The 15,895-nt window shown below is 44.4% G+C and overlaps 1 protein-coding gene across 1 annotated transcript in view; it reads right to left on the minus strand.

The window, feature by feature from the left end:
* The window catches only part of MED27 (mediator complex subunit 27), a 200,405-nt gene that overhangs the window by 20,446 nt on the left and 164,064 nt on the right, over nucleotides 1–15,895 (minus strand). The window contains exons 5-6 of the mRNA XM_059926605.1: nucleotides 12,052–12,159; nucleotides 2,736–2,777 (exon numbers count right to left, since the gene is read on the minus strand). Of these exons, the coding sequence (XP_059782588.1) occupies nucleotides 2,736–2,777; nucleotides 12,052–12,159 (150 nt within the window). The remainder of the gene's footprint in view (nucleotides 1–2,735; nucleotides 2,778–12,051; nucleotides 12,160–15,895) is intronic.

Raw genomic sequence — 15,895 nt, forward strand, 5'->3', positions numbered from 1 at the left:
AAAAAAAAAAACAAACCAAAACTGTTTTAACGCTCTTCACTGGGAAAGCGAAACAAGATGCAGATACCGAGCAGTGTTCTTCCTCCTCAGAACGCTTTTCAGCCAGCTGCTGGGGGAAAATAAGAGCTGTCGGCAGGGACAAAGTTAGCAGCTAAGGCCGAGGTTTTATGCAAGCTGAACAGGTAAAGGCCTTAGGTATGGTCACCTAGATAAGAAGGCCAAGGTTAAAACGTCATTGCCTACACTAAAGCCCACACGTGACTACGCACTTTTTTTTTTTTTGGTGGGGGGGGCTGCGTTGGGTCTTCATTGCCGCGCGTGGGCTTTCTCTAGTTGCGGCGAGTGGGGGCTACTCTTCGTTGCGGTGCGTGGGCTTCTCCTTGCGGTGGCTTCTCTTGCTGCGGAGCGCAGGCTTCAGTAGTTGTGGCTCGTGGGCTCAGTAGTTGTGGCGTGCAAACTCTAGAGCGCAGCCTCAGTAGTTGTGGCACACGGGCTTAGTTGCTCCGTGGCATGTGGGATCTTCCCGGACCAGGGCTCGAACCCGTGTCCCCTGCACTGGCAGGCAGACTCCCAACTACTGCACCACAGGGGAAGCCCGTGACTATGTACTTCTTTCCCTTAGGCTCTGGCCCAGGGAGGGAGGCTGTTTTTTGCTTTCTGCATCTAAGTAGCTCAGCTGGGTGAAGGATTTGGACTGTCAGAAGAGCCAACACTATGAGTCTCTTTTTGAAATGAATTTTACATTTTGGATTAGTTTCAGATTTACAGAAAAGTTGCAAACATGGTACACATAGTTCCCACATACCCCTCACCCAGTTTCCCCACTGTTAACATCTTTCATTATCGGGTACGTTCATCAACAACTAAGAAACCAACGTTGGTTACTTATTATTGACTCAAGTCCACACTTTATTTGGATTTCACCAGTTTTTCCATTAATATGTTCTTTCTGGTTCAGAATCTAATCCAGGGTACATTTAGTGCATTTAGTTGTGATAAGATCATGACATTTTCATGCTTACGTAGGCTCCCTAAGTGTGTGGTGTTACGCCTCAGACCGCTCCCCAACCCTGGACATCTGTCCTTTGCTTCCCCCTTTCACTGTAAAGGGGTCCAGGGAGCAACGTGAATTGAGGTACATTAGACGCCAATAGAGGGCTGGCCCCTTATGCTCCTTTGATACGAAAGCCCAACGCTCACTGCTTAACGGGGATGGGGTTTCCTTTTGGGTGATGACAATGTTTGGGACCTGGATAGAGGTGGCGGCTGCACAACAACGTGAAAGTCTAAGAGCTACGGAATTGTTCACTTTAAAATGGTTACGTTACATGAATCTCACCTCAACTGAAAAACACCCACCTTCCTATGCTAAGCTACCCGGCACACCCTGGACACAGTTTTTACTCAAGTGGGGATAACTCGGGCCCGGTTTTCAAAATCACATCCTTCCTCCACATTAATCCCTCCACTGGCTTCTCACTGAATTGACAGTAAAATCCAAATTCTGCACCGGGACCTAAAGGCACCTGCCGGCCCGGCCCTGCCTCGCGTGCCTTCCCCGCCGCCCTCTGCCTGCTCCCATCACACGGGTCCCAGCGGTGCTGGACCGTGCCAAGTCCCTCCTCCACACCAGCTTTCAGGGCTGCTGCTTCCACTGTCTGGGACCCTCTCCCCGTGGCCCTTCACACGGCTGGCCCCTTCTCCTGCTTCCCGTCTCAGTTTAAATTTCGTTGCATAAAGGCCTCCTGAGACCACCCCGATGTGGAGGAGGTCCCTCCTGTCCTCGACCACAGCCCCCGGTAATGACCTGGAGTTCTCTTACTGATTCTGCTTCCTTGTTTGTCTTGTTTCCCCTGTATTCCTAGCACCTAGCATAGTACCTGCCCACAGCAAAGGGGCTCAATAAATAATTGCCGTTGAACGTGAGGAGGCAATGAGTGCATTTACAACCAACTCTATTATTTGCACTGCTGGATGGAAGCGGACACAGAGGACGGAGAGCACAGAAGAAAGTGGCTGGTGCCCTGCAGGGGACCTGGCCTGAGGGCCATGGGAGAAGCCTTCAGAAGCCCCAGGTATGGAGCTGGGCCAGGGAAGGGACCCTTCCACCACTGGGAGCTGGGAAATGGACTTTCTCTGGTGACATTTCACTTTTTCTGACATTTCCCAGAAAGTATTTCTTGGGGAAGCCCAACACCTGAAAAAGATGCCACTGTAATACAGAGTGGGGGTGGGGTAGCGCCAGCCCGCATTCCTCAGCCCATCCTTAAGGCACCTGTGTAGATTACAGGGCTGTGAGAAACTGAATTTAAAAACTGTGGGTTGAGTCTGAAGCAACTCAAAAGCCTCTGATTTTTTTTAAAGGTATAATTTATATATAGTCAAATTTGCCCTTTGTAGGCATATAGTTCGTTCTGTGAGTTTTGAAACATACAGTTGTGTAATCACCATAATTAAGACACAATATTTTCATCACCCAAACATGTTCCCTTATAGCTCTTTGGGGACAATCTCCTTCCCTCACTCCTAACCCCTGGCAACCACTGATAAGATTTCTGTCCCTAATGTTTTCTTTTCCAGAACATCACATAAATGGAATCATACAGTGAGCAGCCTTTTGTGTCTGGCTCTTTTCACTTTTTAAAAAGCCTCTGATTTAAGACCAATGTTTACACCTCGAAGTATTCATATTTCCCTTAGTGCCTCTTGAGGAAGAAGCAAAAAGTACAACTTACCTTCTGGAATACTTGATAGTTGGATTTGGACCATATATCAAGCTGTGGGGGGAAGAGATAAAATATCAGCATCAATTTTAGAATTTTGGACTCCAAGAAATGATATTGTAACTACTGTTATTAAGCTTGAAAAAAAAAAACCATGATTATAGAAAAACAGAATCTTGGGGTTGAAAGGATCCCAAATGTCGAGCCTGAATTTCTTCTTTATCAACCTGTGGTGATTTGAGAAGACGATAAGAAGAGATATAAGAAGTCAACCTGAGGCACTTGCTGCGTCCACAGCCCCATGAGCTGAGCCCCTCGCTCACTTCTCTAACTTTGACCACTGCCACGGTTCTCTTGCGTCACCCAACATGCCAAGGTCAGTCCTGCCTCAGGACCTTTGCACCTGCTGTGCTCGTCGCCTGGATTGCTTTTCCCACAAACCCTCCCATGGCTCCTCCTTCACTTCCTTTGGCTCCAACATCACCTTGTCAGAGAGGCATCTCCCAGTTACTCCGTCTAAAATATTCCCATACCTGTTGTCTTGCTTCTCTTTATCCTTTCAAAAATTAAAAATCCTCATAGCTCTTAAAACTAACTGAAGCTTTTATTTCTTTTGTTTACATTGTCCTAGCACAGGACCTAGCATGTTACAGGCATGCGTGGAGGAAAACAGCCCCCCGCTGTTGAACACCTGTTCCACGCCAGGCACGCACTGGTCCTTCCACATGCACTCTCCCACTCACTCCCCAGAACAAGCCTGTGTGGCTGGTCCCATTAGCAACCTTCCTTCCCAGATGATGAGACAATGGTTTGGAGCCATTCAATTGCCCATGGTAATCTGGAGAAGCTTCTTATGGATGGTCTCGCTTGGTGGTGCTCAAACCTGGGTGGCATCAGAAGCCCCTGGGGGAATTTCTTTTGTTTTTTAATATACAGATTCCTTGGTCCCTCCCCTGGAATGTCGGAATTAGTAGGTCTGGAGTGGGCCCGAGAATATGTTCATTTGTTCGTTTGTTTTCGCAGCGCTCCGCAGGTTCACTGTGATGGCTGGCCAGGTCAGGAGCCCTGGACCCCTTGGTCAAGGAAACAGAAGTCTGAGATGAAATGGGGGCAGACTGCAGAGTCCAGTCCTCCTCTGGCCACACTTGGTCCTACACAGGGTAATCCGTGGCTCAGCCTAACCAAAACCACTCTGGTTTGACAGGTTGTATGAGAAATCAAATCAGTGCCTTCTCACTGTTTCAAGAGGTTAGAACAAACGGAGAATGGCAAAAATAGAACTACCCCCAACACAGTGCAGGAGACAGCGCAAGGACAGTGCAGATTAAAAGAGGGGCCATCACTAGGTCCCAAGGGTGCTAACAAGTCAACGTTAATATACGAGTTCAAGAGTTGAGCAAACTGAAACCCCTGGTCAATGGGCCTCTTGAAACCTGCCTTTGGGGTTGGCCAGTGGTCAAGGTGGAAAGCCGAGACACGGCTACCTAAGCCTGTGTGCTGTGTGATGACTTTGAAGCGTCTGGGAGCATGACGAGCCGTCAGATGGGAAGACGCCCCTAGGAAGACCGGAAGTGAAGCGCTGCACCCGACGTAGGACAGTTCGGGGTTCTGTTTCTGTTCTGAGGGCTTTCTGAAAACCGCCCTTGGCAATGAAAGGCTGGGCTGGGAACAGGCATGCGTGCAGTTCTCCTGGCTTCTTCCTGTTCATAAGTGGAGGAATCTGGGGGCCCCCCTGGACTCGGCAGGGCTCCTGCTGCAGAGGGTAAGTTTAGCGGATCCAAGTCCAGGAACGATAGCGGAGGAACTGTGATTGAACATTTATTTGAACCTGTCTGCCTCCCCCCCATCCCCACTGCTGAACCATCTCCTTCCTGGATTTCCACAAAAGCCCCCACTTGACTCCTCTCCTACTCTGGCTAAACTGCTCTCCAGAAGGATGGTGTCAATTTTTAGTCACTGCCCCCCAACTTAGGCCAATTGATGGAGTAAGAATTTTAAAAATCTTAAGGCATTAGATTTTTATTTTGACAGGTTAGCAATTTGCAGGGGAAAAAGTGACATGTTACCTCCAGATAACTCGGAAGAAAACCTCAAAAGAAACATATGAAGTTAACGCCCTACATTATCAATTCTGTTGAAGAAAACTGTTGGGCAGCTGGTCATATTTGGGAGGATAAGTCAGGTTTATATCATGATCTTAGTGCCGTGGTTTAGCCCAGGGCTTAACAAATGTAGCATTTAAAGACTATTCAGACATTGCGGAGGGAATAAGAACAACTTTTTGTATCTTTTAGCTTTACCAAATCACTGCCAAGATGACAGAGAGATGCCAAAGATTCTAAATCTAAATTATTGGAGAAGTCACATCAATATCTGAACTAATATAGTTCTCTTTCCATTTTCAGCCCACAGCTGTTTCTTCTGAAGTTCTCTGCTGTTTATCCTTCCTGCCTGTTCACATCATACACAGGCTGACATAAACACAGGGCCATGGAAAAAGAGAAAAGAATCTGCATATAGAGTGAAAAGTTCATTTTAATTTAAAAGAGAAAATTACATACATATAAAAAAAACCTCAGTATCTGCAAACTGTTTTAAATAAAAAAATCATCCGGAGAGAAATACGCACAGGTTTAATGAAGAGATGGACTCTCTAGCCTGATTGTGTCTTCTCAAAACACACAGCGCTCATTCCAAGCGAGGGTGTTGCTCTTTCTGAAGGCGGTTGAAATATATTATTCAGGACCCTAGGGACCAGTTCTGACCACCTGGGATAGAAGGACGCTAGACAATACGCCCTGCTTCCCAGGCGCACAGGGGTGAGAAAGGGATCCGATGACAGTGGCTTCCCCTTTTGTTGTGAAGGCACAGCAGGCAGTCTGTACTTGATTTTCTGCTAGATTTATGCCAAAGAAAGCCATTTAAGCAGGCGTTCTAGAGTTAGTGCCCTGCCTCTCCTCAGGGCCAGGAAGATTTCAGAAATTCATTTCAGGGAGCCGGGACTGATGCAAGTGAATATTTATTAGCTTCAGCTTATTTGCTGCAAAGGAGGGCACGGCTACCAATTTTTTGCTGGCTGCAATACTCAAAAAGGAGCATTCTGGAAGCTACAAACTTTCAGGCCCATGAACGAGAAATTATGCTGAACTATAGTGTCAGGGAAAAGAAACTAAGCATCCCCCAGTGCTCTGGGCAAGCATTAGAAAGATCTTAAAATGGAAAAGCCAACCTTATGGTAATTGGGGCTGAATCTGCAGTCTTAGGAGCAGCCTGTGGGACTCTGGGGATTAGAATATTTTAGGGGTGGGAATGTGGTCTCTTTTCAGGTAAAATGGAAACAAACCCCACAGATGACCAACTGCTTCAGCACAGATTCATCAGCTCTCAGGTGACACGTCAGACATCAAAGGACCTCTTGATGCACAGGAAGAACTGGTGATAACAGCGACAGTCAAATTCACTCACCGAAATGAAAAACCCGAACGTCCCCAAATCAGCGGGCAAAGGAATGCTGACTATGACGCCCATCAGCATCTCGGGCACAGCCAGAGAGGGCAGGTACCATCTGCACATGACCGTGTGTTCAGCCTGCACTGGACCTGCGTCATCTTTCTAGTGTCTCCCAGCAATCGCACGAGAATGATAAAATTATTTCCAATTCACAGATGAGGAAACTGAGGCCCAAAGACGTTAAGCAGCTTGTCCAAAATCACAGCGTTAACATGTGGTAGAGAATTCAAAAGCAGGTCTGTCTCCAGAGGCCCAGCTCTTAACCTGGGAGGAAGATGGCCCTGTACCTAGAATTCAGAGGGAATGCTGACTCACAGCGCCCCCCTAAGCTGTCAGAGCTCAAAGTGGTGGTGGGACACTCTTGCAAAGTTCAAGATGACAAACCTTTCAGGCCTGCTGATGTGACAAACATCGCCACTAAAATTCCTTTAGCAGCAAGTGAAAATTACGGCAGCTTATCAGAAAGTTATCAATTCTTCATTTCAAAAAATAGTACAATGAAACTATAAATTATCTAAAGTTAACACTTCCAAATAAAACTCATAAGCCTCACAGGCACTTCAACGTCTAAAGCTTTTATTTATTAGTAGCTTCATCTTGCAAGGTCAACAGGTGATGTGTGAGTAGAGGTAGGGTGCTATAAACCAGCAATGGTGATGGATTTCTCCATGGTCATCCAAGTTTTCAAAACCACAAACTTCTATTTGGTCATCTGCTTAAGTCTGCCCACCCTCCCCTGGAGAATAAAAAAGTGAACAAGTTTTACAGGTCTGTTCTTCTTCAACTTTTCACTTTCAATCAGGACATGCACTTGTTACTAAAAAACTGCTGAAAGCACAATTTCAGGGCATCCTCTGCATATGAATTAAACCGGATTCCCCTTCCCCAGCTTTCACTCTTCCCCCGTAAGTAACAAGAGGCCATTTTTCTGAAGGTCGTCTGAACAATTTCAAAGGCTACAACAAATCAAAATGTTCCCTGCATCTAATATCAAACGGGGCTGATGCCAACACTTATTAGAGGAATCAGATTCACGCTTCCCCCAACCCCCTCGACCCAAACACACACACACACACACAACTCTGAAGTGGGAAGAATGCGGGGATCAGAAATTACCCTGGAGACAGCTCTGGCTGTCTTTGAAGGTTCCCTTTGATACCACCATTTCTTTTCCTCTCTTGTGCTAGGAGGCTAAAAGCTGCCTTTTTTTATTGATATGGGATAATTAATGAAGCTATAGCATTAACATAACCTAAATCCCCTAATAAGATAAATTCAACCGAGACACTTATATTTTTTCAGCTAAGTCTGCCTGGTGTAAAGTCAGGACAACGGCCAGGTATTCAACATGCTGAGTCATGGCTCTTCGCTCCTCCCCGACGACAGTGAAGCGAAGGGCGGTAAGTCTCAACAGCATTTTTATATTTTGTTCGAGGAATTAGTCTGCTGGTGCCTGGCATCAAAAATATGCATCACAGGTAAAGACACAGGATGATCAGGGTAGAGGTAGTGGCTGTTAGTGCAAAGTGAGAGATAGGCTTGCTGGGATTCGAATGGGGCGAAAACCTGCCAGAGCTGGAAATCGGGGTGGCGTGGGGCCACTCTTGTAACAACAGGGCTAAGAACCCTTTCAGAAGCTGGTTGCTTTGGGTTTGGAAGAACACAGACAACTGCAGAGGCAGGAGGAATTCGCAGCTCAGACCCCTAAGCCGAGGCAAGGCTTTCCAAGCCACACCTAGTGCATCAGGGCAGTATCCACCCCCAGGCAAGCGCTTAGGCACCAAAACTCAGCAAATGCAGGGCTGCACCTCTGGAACAGCAAAACTGCAGGCAACGATTTGTTCTTAGACCACACCTCAAGCTCCGACGGCTCCTTCCAAACACTGCATTTTATTTGGGATGTGCCAGACGGTTCAACACATTAATTGCACTAATGCTTATATGTATATAAATATATAAGTTCATATATACCAGTATCAGTACTAAAAAGAGAACACTAATAATGGCTGCACAACTTTATTTTTATCATTTGTAAGGTACTCTGAAAAAAAGGGGTGAATCGAATTGGCTGGGCTTAGATTCTGGGCAAGCTTCTCTGCCAAATGCGGTAAATGTGCCTTTAAAACAACAAGTGGACTCAGTCCTCCTAACCGTGCTCTTCCTGCTTTTAGGGTCCCCGCTTATCTCTAGGCCAATGTATGCAGTTGTAAAAGGGAGCAAGAGACCTCCGGTACCGCCTTTGTGATATGACTCAGAATTCAGGCTCCCAGACACACACTCACTTTCCTTCTGGTGAACAAAGAACCCGTGCTAATCCCTCATTAGGGAACCACGACCCGTGTGCACGTGCGCGCTTCCTTTATTCTTTATTTACGACTTCACTCCCTGTTGCTTCGTCTAGTGCCCATCTCTCATTTCTTTTTTTCTTCCGGCTCTCATTTCTGATTCTCCATTCTTTCATCCCACCTAAAGCATTTTCACATCCCCAGGAGGCTTTTTCATTACCTCCTCCCACACATTATTATTCTACTGTGTTTTAGGCACTGAGGTATATCCACAGGAGGGAGAGAGTCTCGGGACAGAGCCTGCACCCTCGAGGAGCCCCTGGCAGATGGAGGTTTGGGATATGGCTCGGTGAGTGACCGTAGGCAAGTCATTTTACCATGCTGGGTCTCAGTTTCCTTGTCTGGAAGATGAGTCTAACAGTGGAACCTACGGTTGCATAACCACTGGAGGCAAGGTCTGCTTCGCACAATGCCTACCAGACCAAACATGGAGGACGCTAGTGTGTTCATTAACTGCAAGACAGACATGCAACAAATAATCAGGACGGACTAATCCTAGTACTAGAGAAAGACTGTTCAAAATGCCACGGAGGTTCGAGTGGATGACGATCACTTGTACTGAGCAGAGGCAAACCCAGGCCTGCCATCTCCAGAGCCCGTGCTCACACAAGAGGCCTCTGGGAAAACAGGGGCCGGATGAGAAGGGACAGGGCACTCAGCCAGTGTAAAGCCAGTAAGCTTGCCAGGTGGACGGGAGGGGGCAAGCGTCCCAGGTCCAGGGCACACAGCACAGGTGCAAGTGTGTGAAAGAATCTGGCACGTTCTGGGAGCCACAAGTAGCACAAAAGGCTGGAAAGTAAAAGACGAAATGGATGTAGAGAGTGACGGCAGATGAGGTCGCAAAGGCGGGCAGAGGCCAGATCACTAGGCATTTCTATGCCTTGCGAAGGGGTCTGGATTTTATTCTACAAGCCAGAGTTTTCAGAAGTGTGTTTTGCCAAACACCAGTGTCACAATATGCTCCAAGAATAAAGGAAGAAAAATAATGGATGGTCAAATGAGTTAGGAAAAGACAGTATACTAAGTACCCCTCTTGGGAGATTCATAGGCAGTTAGGCAAACTAAGTGTTTAAGAATTTCCACAGTAAAGAAAGAATCCTACTGAACTTTCTCTAACCCAGGGTTTCTCAAACTTTTTTGATCAGGGACTGCTTTGTGCCTAACATCTACTAATATCCCACTTTCCTGCTTTGGGCAACGGGGACATGGCAGAAAGCAAGAAATCACCCCCTTGGCTGTGTATTTCAGGAAGACAGCTCTGGAGGCCAAGCGAAGGACGGACGGCGGAGGGAAGTAGGACTGCAGACTGGAAGTGAGGAGGCTGGTGCAGCGACTCAGCAGAGAGATAAGGAGAAGCGAGGAGGAGAGAAGACGGATGGGAGGGGCCCAGCTGGAGGGATAAAGAGGGAGACTCGCCAGAACCCACCAACAGACTCCATATGGAGACAGCGGAAGGGAGGCCTGAGCAGTGAGGTGGAGCAGTCACCCAGGATAAGGACCAGCTGAGAGAAGCTGAGGTTGGTTTTGGACAGGCTGAACTCGAGGTCCGTCTGGGGAGGAGAGGTCTGACCTCGACACAAATCAGGAGTGATCCCTGTGCGGGGGGACACGTGCAACCACAGGGGTACGTGTAAGAATGGCCAAGGGGCATGAGAGGAGGGGGAAGAGAACCCCCAGTAATCTGGAAGTCAAGGGGGTAGACGGGAGGAAAGGAACTACCAATAGCAGCTGAGGAGGAGTAATCAGAGAGAAATTCTAGAAGAATACACGTGAGACTATTTTCTAATTCCCTTGTTTTAAGTGCAGAATAAAAATAATACTAATCATTTACTGACTATTAACTAGGTGGCAAACCGCTTGTGTTATTTTGGACACTTTCAGTATGGGGCAGTTAAATAAATATCATGTTAAAGATTGATATTGATATTGCAAAGTAGGTAAAATCTCCACTCCTTATAATCTACATTCAGAGTATGCTTCACTTGCATCCTGAATTTGGTATCTCTTATAGCACGGTCATTATTAGTACCTAGCTTTTATGTATTTATTCTTTATATCCCCAAGTCACTTGTAAGTCCCTGGAGACCAAGGGCGTGTTTCACAGCAGGGGTGACTATAAAGTTGTAAATCTTGAACAGAGGCAACAAGAACCCTGTCTCTAGATGACCACTGACTCGGGCTCTTGGCGAGGGTCTCCACCGCCCCAGCCTTGCCTCTGCTGCTGCGAAGGAGTTTGGAATTTCTCGTTTAGAATCGCCATCCGAGTTTCTGAGTCACATACACAACAGATCACATTTGCCCCAATTATTTATTTTATTCTCCACACTTGCTCCAAAGACATTTTGGTTTTTCCAAAAAGAAAAAGGAAAGCTTCCCTGGAGGAATGCTTTTCTCTCAATGGGGAGATTTATGAGAACTCTGCAGGGCCCTGGGAGTAAGAGTAGCTTCCCATGGTGACAACACTCAAGTGGAATGTGGAAATTCGAAATGCTGGGTTACTTGTTCAAAATACAAACCCACTTTACAAACCCAAAATACTGACCCACTTTACGGGTCACACCTTTTATATTACACACTGTTATGTGCTAAGCTACATTGGTCACCTGTTTTTGGAGAACATTCTATCCTCATTATAACGTGGCCGTTGGGTGGTAAGTGCTGGTACTAACAAACTTTTAAATTTTAATGGGATTCATGAAGAGAAGGGAAAGCTCCAGGGAGAGGTGAAGATGGAGGCTTAGTGTCAGGGAGTGACCAGGGTGTATCTGGGTGGGTATCTCTGGCAGAATGCTCATTACGCTCTGGAAGCAAACACAAATGAAGGCTGTCGACTCTCATTAGCATCCTCTGGTGCTCTCTGTATCTCCATATGGAGAGTGTGCAGTCAAGAGAAATTAGGGGTTCACGTGGGTGAACTTCCCATGAAACAAATCACTCATGGAAATAACTCATCTTTTTTCAATTGTAGTATTCAATATGCACTGCTATGGATAACCAACTTCTGGGGGCTACTTGCTAGTTTCAAGGAAAATGATCATTATCAGGTTGTGTGTCAAATTAACTTGAATTTTCCTCATGGTTCTAGGAAAAGCAAAATGCTGAACCCTGGGCTATTGATGTGCTGTGTGACTAGGCAAAAAAAAAAAAGAAGGGAAAGAAAAGAAAGGAAGAAAGAAATCCATTTCCTCAGAAGACACATTTAATGAGGCAACTAGGGGGTCTAAGGTGATAAATTAGAAATTCAACTAAGGGTAACAGGCTTAAAGGAAAAAGCAGAAGCTTGATGAAAAATGCAAGGGGAGAGAGAGGAATGTTTTTTTGTAAAGTGTTCAGCTTCATACTGATAAATCTATGCTTGTTGATCATTTTAGCTATGATTGCTAGTGTTTAATGTCATTCATCTGGGACTCTTATTACATTTGTTCTGGGATACAGAAAATAAAGGAAAAAACAAAAGACTCCAGAGTGCCTACCTTGCCATCTTCTGTGTAGACGTTTTCATTATAGCCCTTTACTATCGTTCGATCAATGAATAGGCTCCGCATGACGACGATCACTTTCAACACCTTTCCCAAGGTCACCTGTCAAGACACACGTGTACAAACATGAACGCTTACACTGGAACATGCAAACCACACGAATTGGGCAAGACAATGAGAAGGAGAAAGGATCACCTCTCCTCCTGTTCCTGAGAGACGCACCAGTGGACACTCGGAGGAAAGGCGCGGTGGTCGCGCCTTGTGCCAGCCTCCTAAGGCATTTAAGATGGCACAGGTCCCAATTCATCTAACTACTCTGAATTTATTTATAATATTGGCTTATAAACTCTCAGGATAATTTCCAAATGTTTACTATCTGCTGGATAAAGTAAGTTTCCCTTTTTTTTTTTTTCCTGTCTTAAGATTACCTTCTTCAAAGACAATCCTACAATTCTGGCCTTCTAGGAGTTAGTGAGCACATTTGTTTTCATATTATGTCATGAGCCTATGTACACCCATGGACTATGTAGAGAGTACAATAGAGGGATGAAAGGCAGGCACCAGATACCCCCTGGTTGAACTTTTTTTTTTTTTTTTAATATTTATTTATTTGGCTGTGTGGGATCTTCATTGCGGCACGAGGGATCTTTTTTAGTTGCGGCATGTGGGATCTAGTCCCCTGACCAGGGATCGAACCCGGGTCCCCTGCACTGGGGGCACAGAGTCTTAGCCACTGTACCACCAGGGAAATCCCTGAACTATCTAATTTTAACAGCTAGTAAAAAGTGGAGCAGTTCTGAAGGTAAATGAAAAGTAGCTGAATTTTATCTCCAAAAAGGAACATGGTCCTGTAAATACATCTAAGTGCTTTTACTCTCTTAGAACCTAAGCACATGTTATAGATTAAAAAAAAAAAACAAAGAACAAAAAACAAAAACCTAAAAAAAGTGCAGTTTCATACATGCCAGGGAAAAAGTGACCTGCTGGGCTTGCCGAATAGGCTCAGGCTTCAGAATAGAAACAGCGCCTTCTTTTCTTTTAGGGGCTCAAGAAACCCTTCTGATGAGTTTGTCAAGCCTCCTCTTTCATTTCCTAGATGAGACCCTAAAAGCAGACTCGGCAAAGGACCCAACCCAAGGCCCACTGTCTGGGTTGGTCCATGAGGCTCTGACATCACAGAATTGGCTAAAAGGAGTCCTGCTGGGCTCAGACAAGAGTCTCTGCCCCAAGCAGCAACCCGGATCCCGCAACTCCAGCAGCAGGCCATTTCTCGGGACGCCACCTTCAACCATCCTTTCCTTACTTCCTCATTCCTTGCAGCTCTTAGCCTACTGTTCAAAACAACAACGGTCTTCTCTTCTTGATCAGTCCTGGGTGTCAGTGAACATTACTAATACCTAGTTCCTTCAATAACGTCTAGTGCTGAGTTGATCTCTATATCTATATGCCCCAAATAGTACAGAATATAAATGGGGTAAGAAAAAGATATGACACGTTTATTTACATTTAAGAGAATGTTAAAAAGCACCTTATTTCTGGATAGTACTTTTAAATATTGCTATACCATGTAACATTTAATGGGTCATTTCTTGCATAACTGGAAATCACTCTTTAAGGATGCCAATAAACTAGCAAGGTAGGAACAGAAACTCTGTCTCTAGTTTACATGCAGTCTTGGAAGGAAGCAAGGGAGGGAGAGGAATCCAGTTATAGTTTTGGCAGTCATAAGCACTGAAATTAATAGCCTCTCGCTGGGCTAGCGTGAAGGTCCAACATACCCCCTCCAACAGTGCCACCATTTTCTAACATATTTTAACTCTCTTTGCTAAAAAGCGTAGATAACTAAGCAATTGTTTCCTTAAAAGGAACGAAATCTAGCTGACTTTAACTGATAAATTCCCTTAGTAATCTCTCAAGCTTCTTAAAATGAAATTAAAAAAAAAAAACCACACTAAAGATACTAGAAATGTTATATTTAATTTTTTTGTTTTTATAAGTGATTTTTGGTATTTTAAAGTCAACTAATAGTAAAATAGTTAATAAACGCTTATTATGGAACAATCTAAAATTAGAGAAAAAAGGAATAAAATAATTGTTTATAGACTTTCCATCCAAAGATAATCACCACTTTAACATTTTGGGGTACTTCCTTTTAGTCTTTTTACTATCAAAGATGCATCGTTTTTGAATTTTTCACATGTTTATAACTGAAACTAAACATATAATTTCAAGTCAAAATTTTATTTAAAATTATGAGGTAAGCATCGTTCCATACTGCTGTGTAGTCTTCAAAACTGGCATTACACGTGGCCTGGCATTCTATTGAGTGGCGATACTATAATTTCTTTAACCATTCTCCTATTGCTGGGCATTAGTTGCTTCCAAATTTTCCCTAATATTAATATTAGGCTGCAATGTGCCCTTTTGTTCACCAAATTTTTGCTGCATTTGGTATTATTTCCTGAGGATAGATTGGTAGAATTGTAATTACTGGGGCAAACAGTACAAATATTTTAAGGCTTTTGATACAATTTACCACAAGGGTTATTAAGAACACTCTTGTCAGCACTCCACTCTTATCAGCAATGGGTGCTATTAAATCAAAACAAAACAAAATAAAATCCACCCCCTCCCAGAAGTACCGACTTAATTACCTTCTTTAAACCTTTTATTACGGAAGACTTAAAAAAACATATACAGAAGTAAATGAAATAGTATAAAGAACCTCCATGGACCCATCCCAATGTCAACAGCTACAAGTCTCGGCAGATCTTTGTTTTACCTACACCCTCACCTACTTTTCCCTTCCTGAATTATTTTGAAACAAATAACAGCCATGGTATCATTTTATCCGTAAATATTTCAGTCTGTATCTCTAAAAGGGCTCTGAAAACAAAAAAACATAACCATGCTGCCACGCCACACTCCACATCTAAAACAACAACAGGAATCCTCTAGTGTTATCAAACCTGCAGTTCAGTCAGTGTTCATTTCCAACAGTCTCATAAATGCCACATTAAAAAAAAAACTTTGCTTGTATCAGGATCTGAGTATGGTCCACACAATGGAACTGGCTGACCTACCTCATAAGTCTCTCCTAAACTCAAGGTACCCCTCTCTCTATCCCCTCTCCCCATTCTATTTGCTGAAGAAACTGGGTCATTTTTTTCTATAGAGTTTTCCACAGTCTGGCTTTTGCGGATGGCGTCCCAGTGGTGTACGTGTTACTCCTTGCTCTGTACTTCCTGTAAATTGGTAATTAGATGAGATTCAGGCTTGATTTCTTTTTTTTTTTTTTTTTTGGCAAGACTATTTCACAGGGGTGTCACAGACTACCAACAGGAGGCATGTGAGGGTGGGTGTCTCAGTTTGTGATGCTGGCAGCTGATGGCCCATTACATTCACCAGGGGTTACAGACGGTCGTATTCCAATGAGATCAACAGCCTTCATTTATTAGCTGGAACACTTCTATAAAGAAAAACTTCCCCTATCTACTAACTGGCTACCCAGTGGTAGAATTTATTATATATGTGAGAGAGGATAAATGCTCAATTCTTTCCATTTATTTACCAGCTTTCTTTTTTTAAACTTTTAATTTTATATTGGAGTATAGTTGATTGACAATGTTGTGTTACTTTCAGGTGTACAGCAAAGTGATTCGGTTATACACACACCAGTTTTCAAACAATGCACTGTTTCACTAGTTTACTTCCAATGTAGATGGCTTAGTTTTTTTCCCTTAACATTATTATAAACTCAAAGAGTGAAACATATTTGATATATTTTTGTCTGACGCAATTATTCTTCTTATGGATGCTCGAACTGTCCTGTCTGTGG

The sequence above is a fragment of the Balaenoptera ricei genome, chromosome 6 (assembly GCF_028023285.1).
Source record: "Balaenoptera ricei isolate mBalRic1 chromosome 6, mBalRic1.hap2, whole genome shotgun sequence".
Lineage (NCBI taxonomy): Eukaryota > Metazoa > Chordata > Mammalia > Artiodactyla > Balaenopteridae > Balaenoptera > Balaenoptera ricei.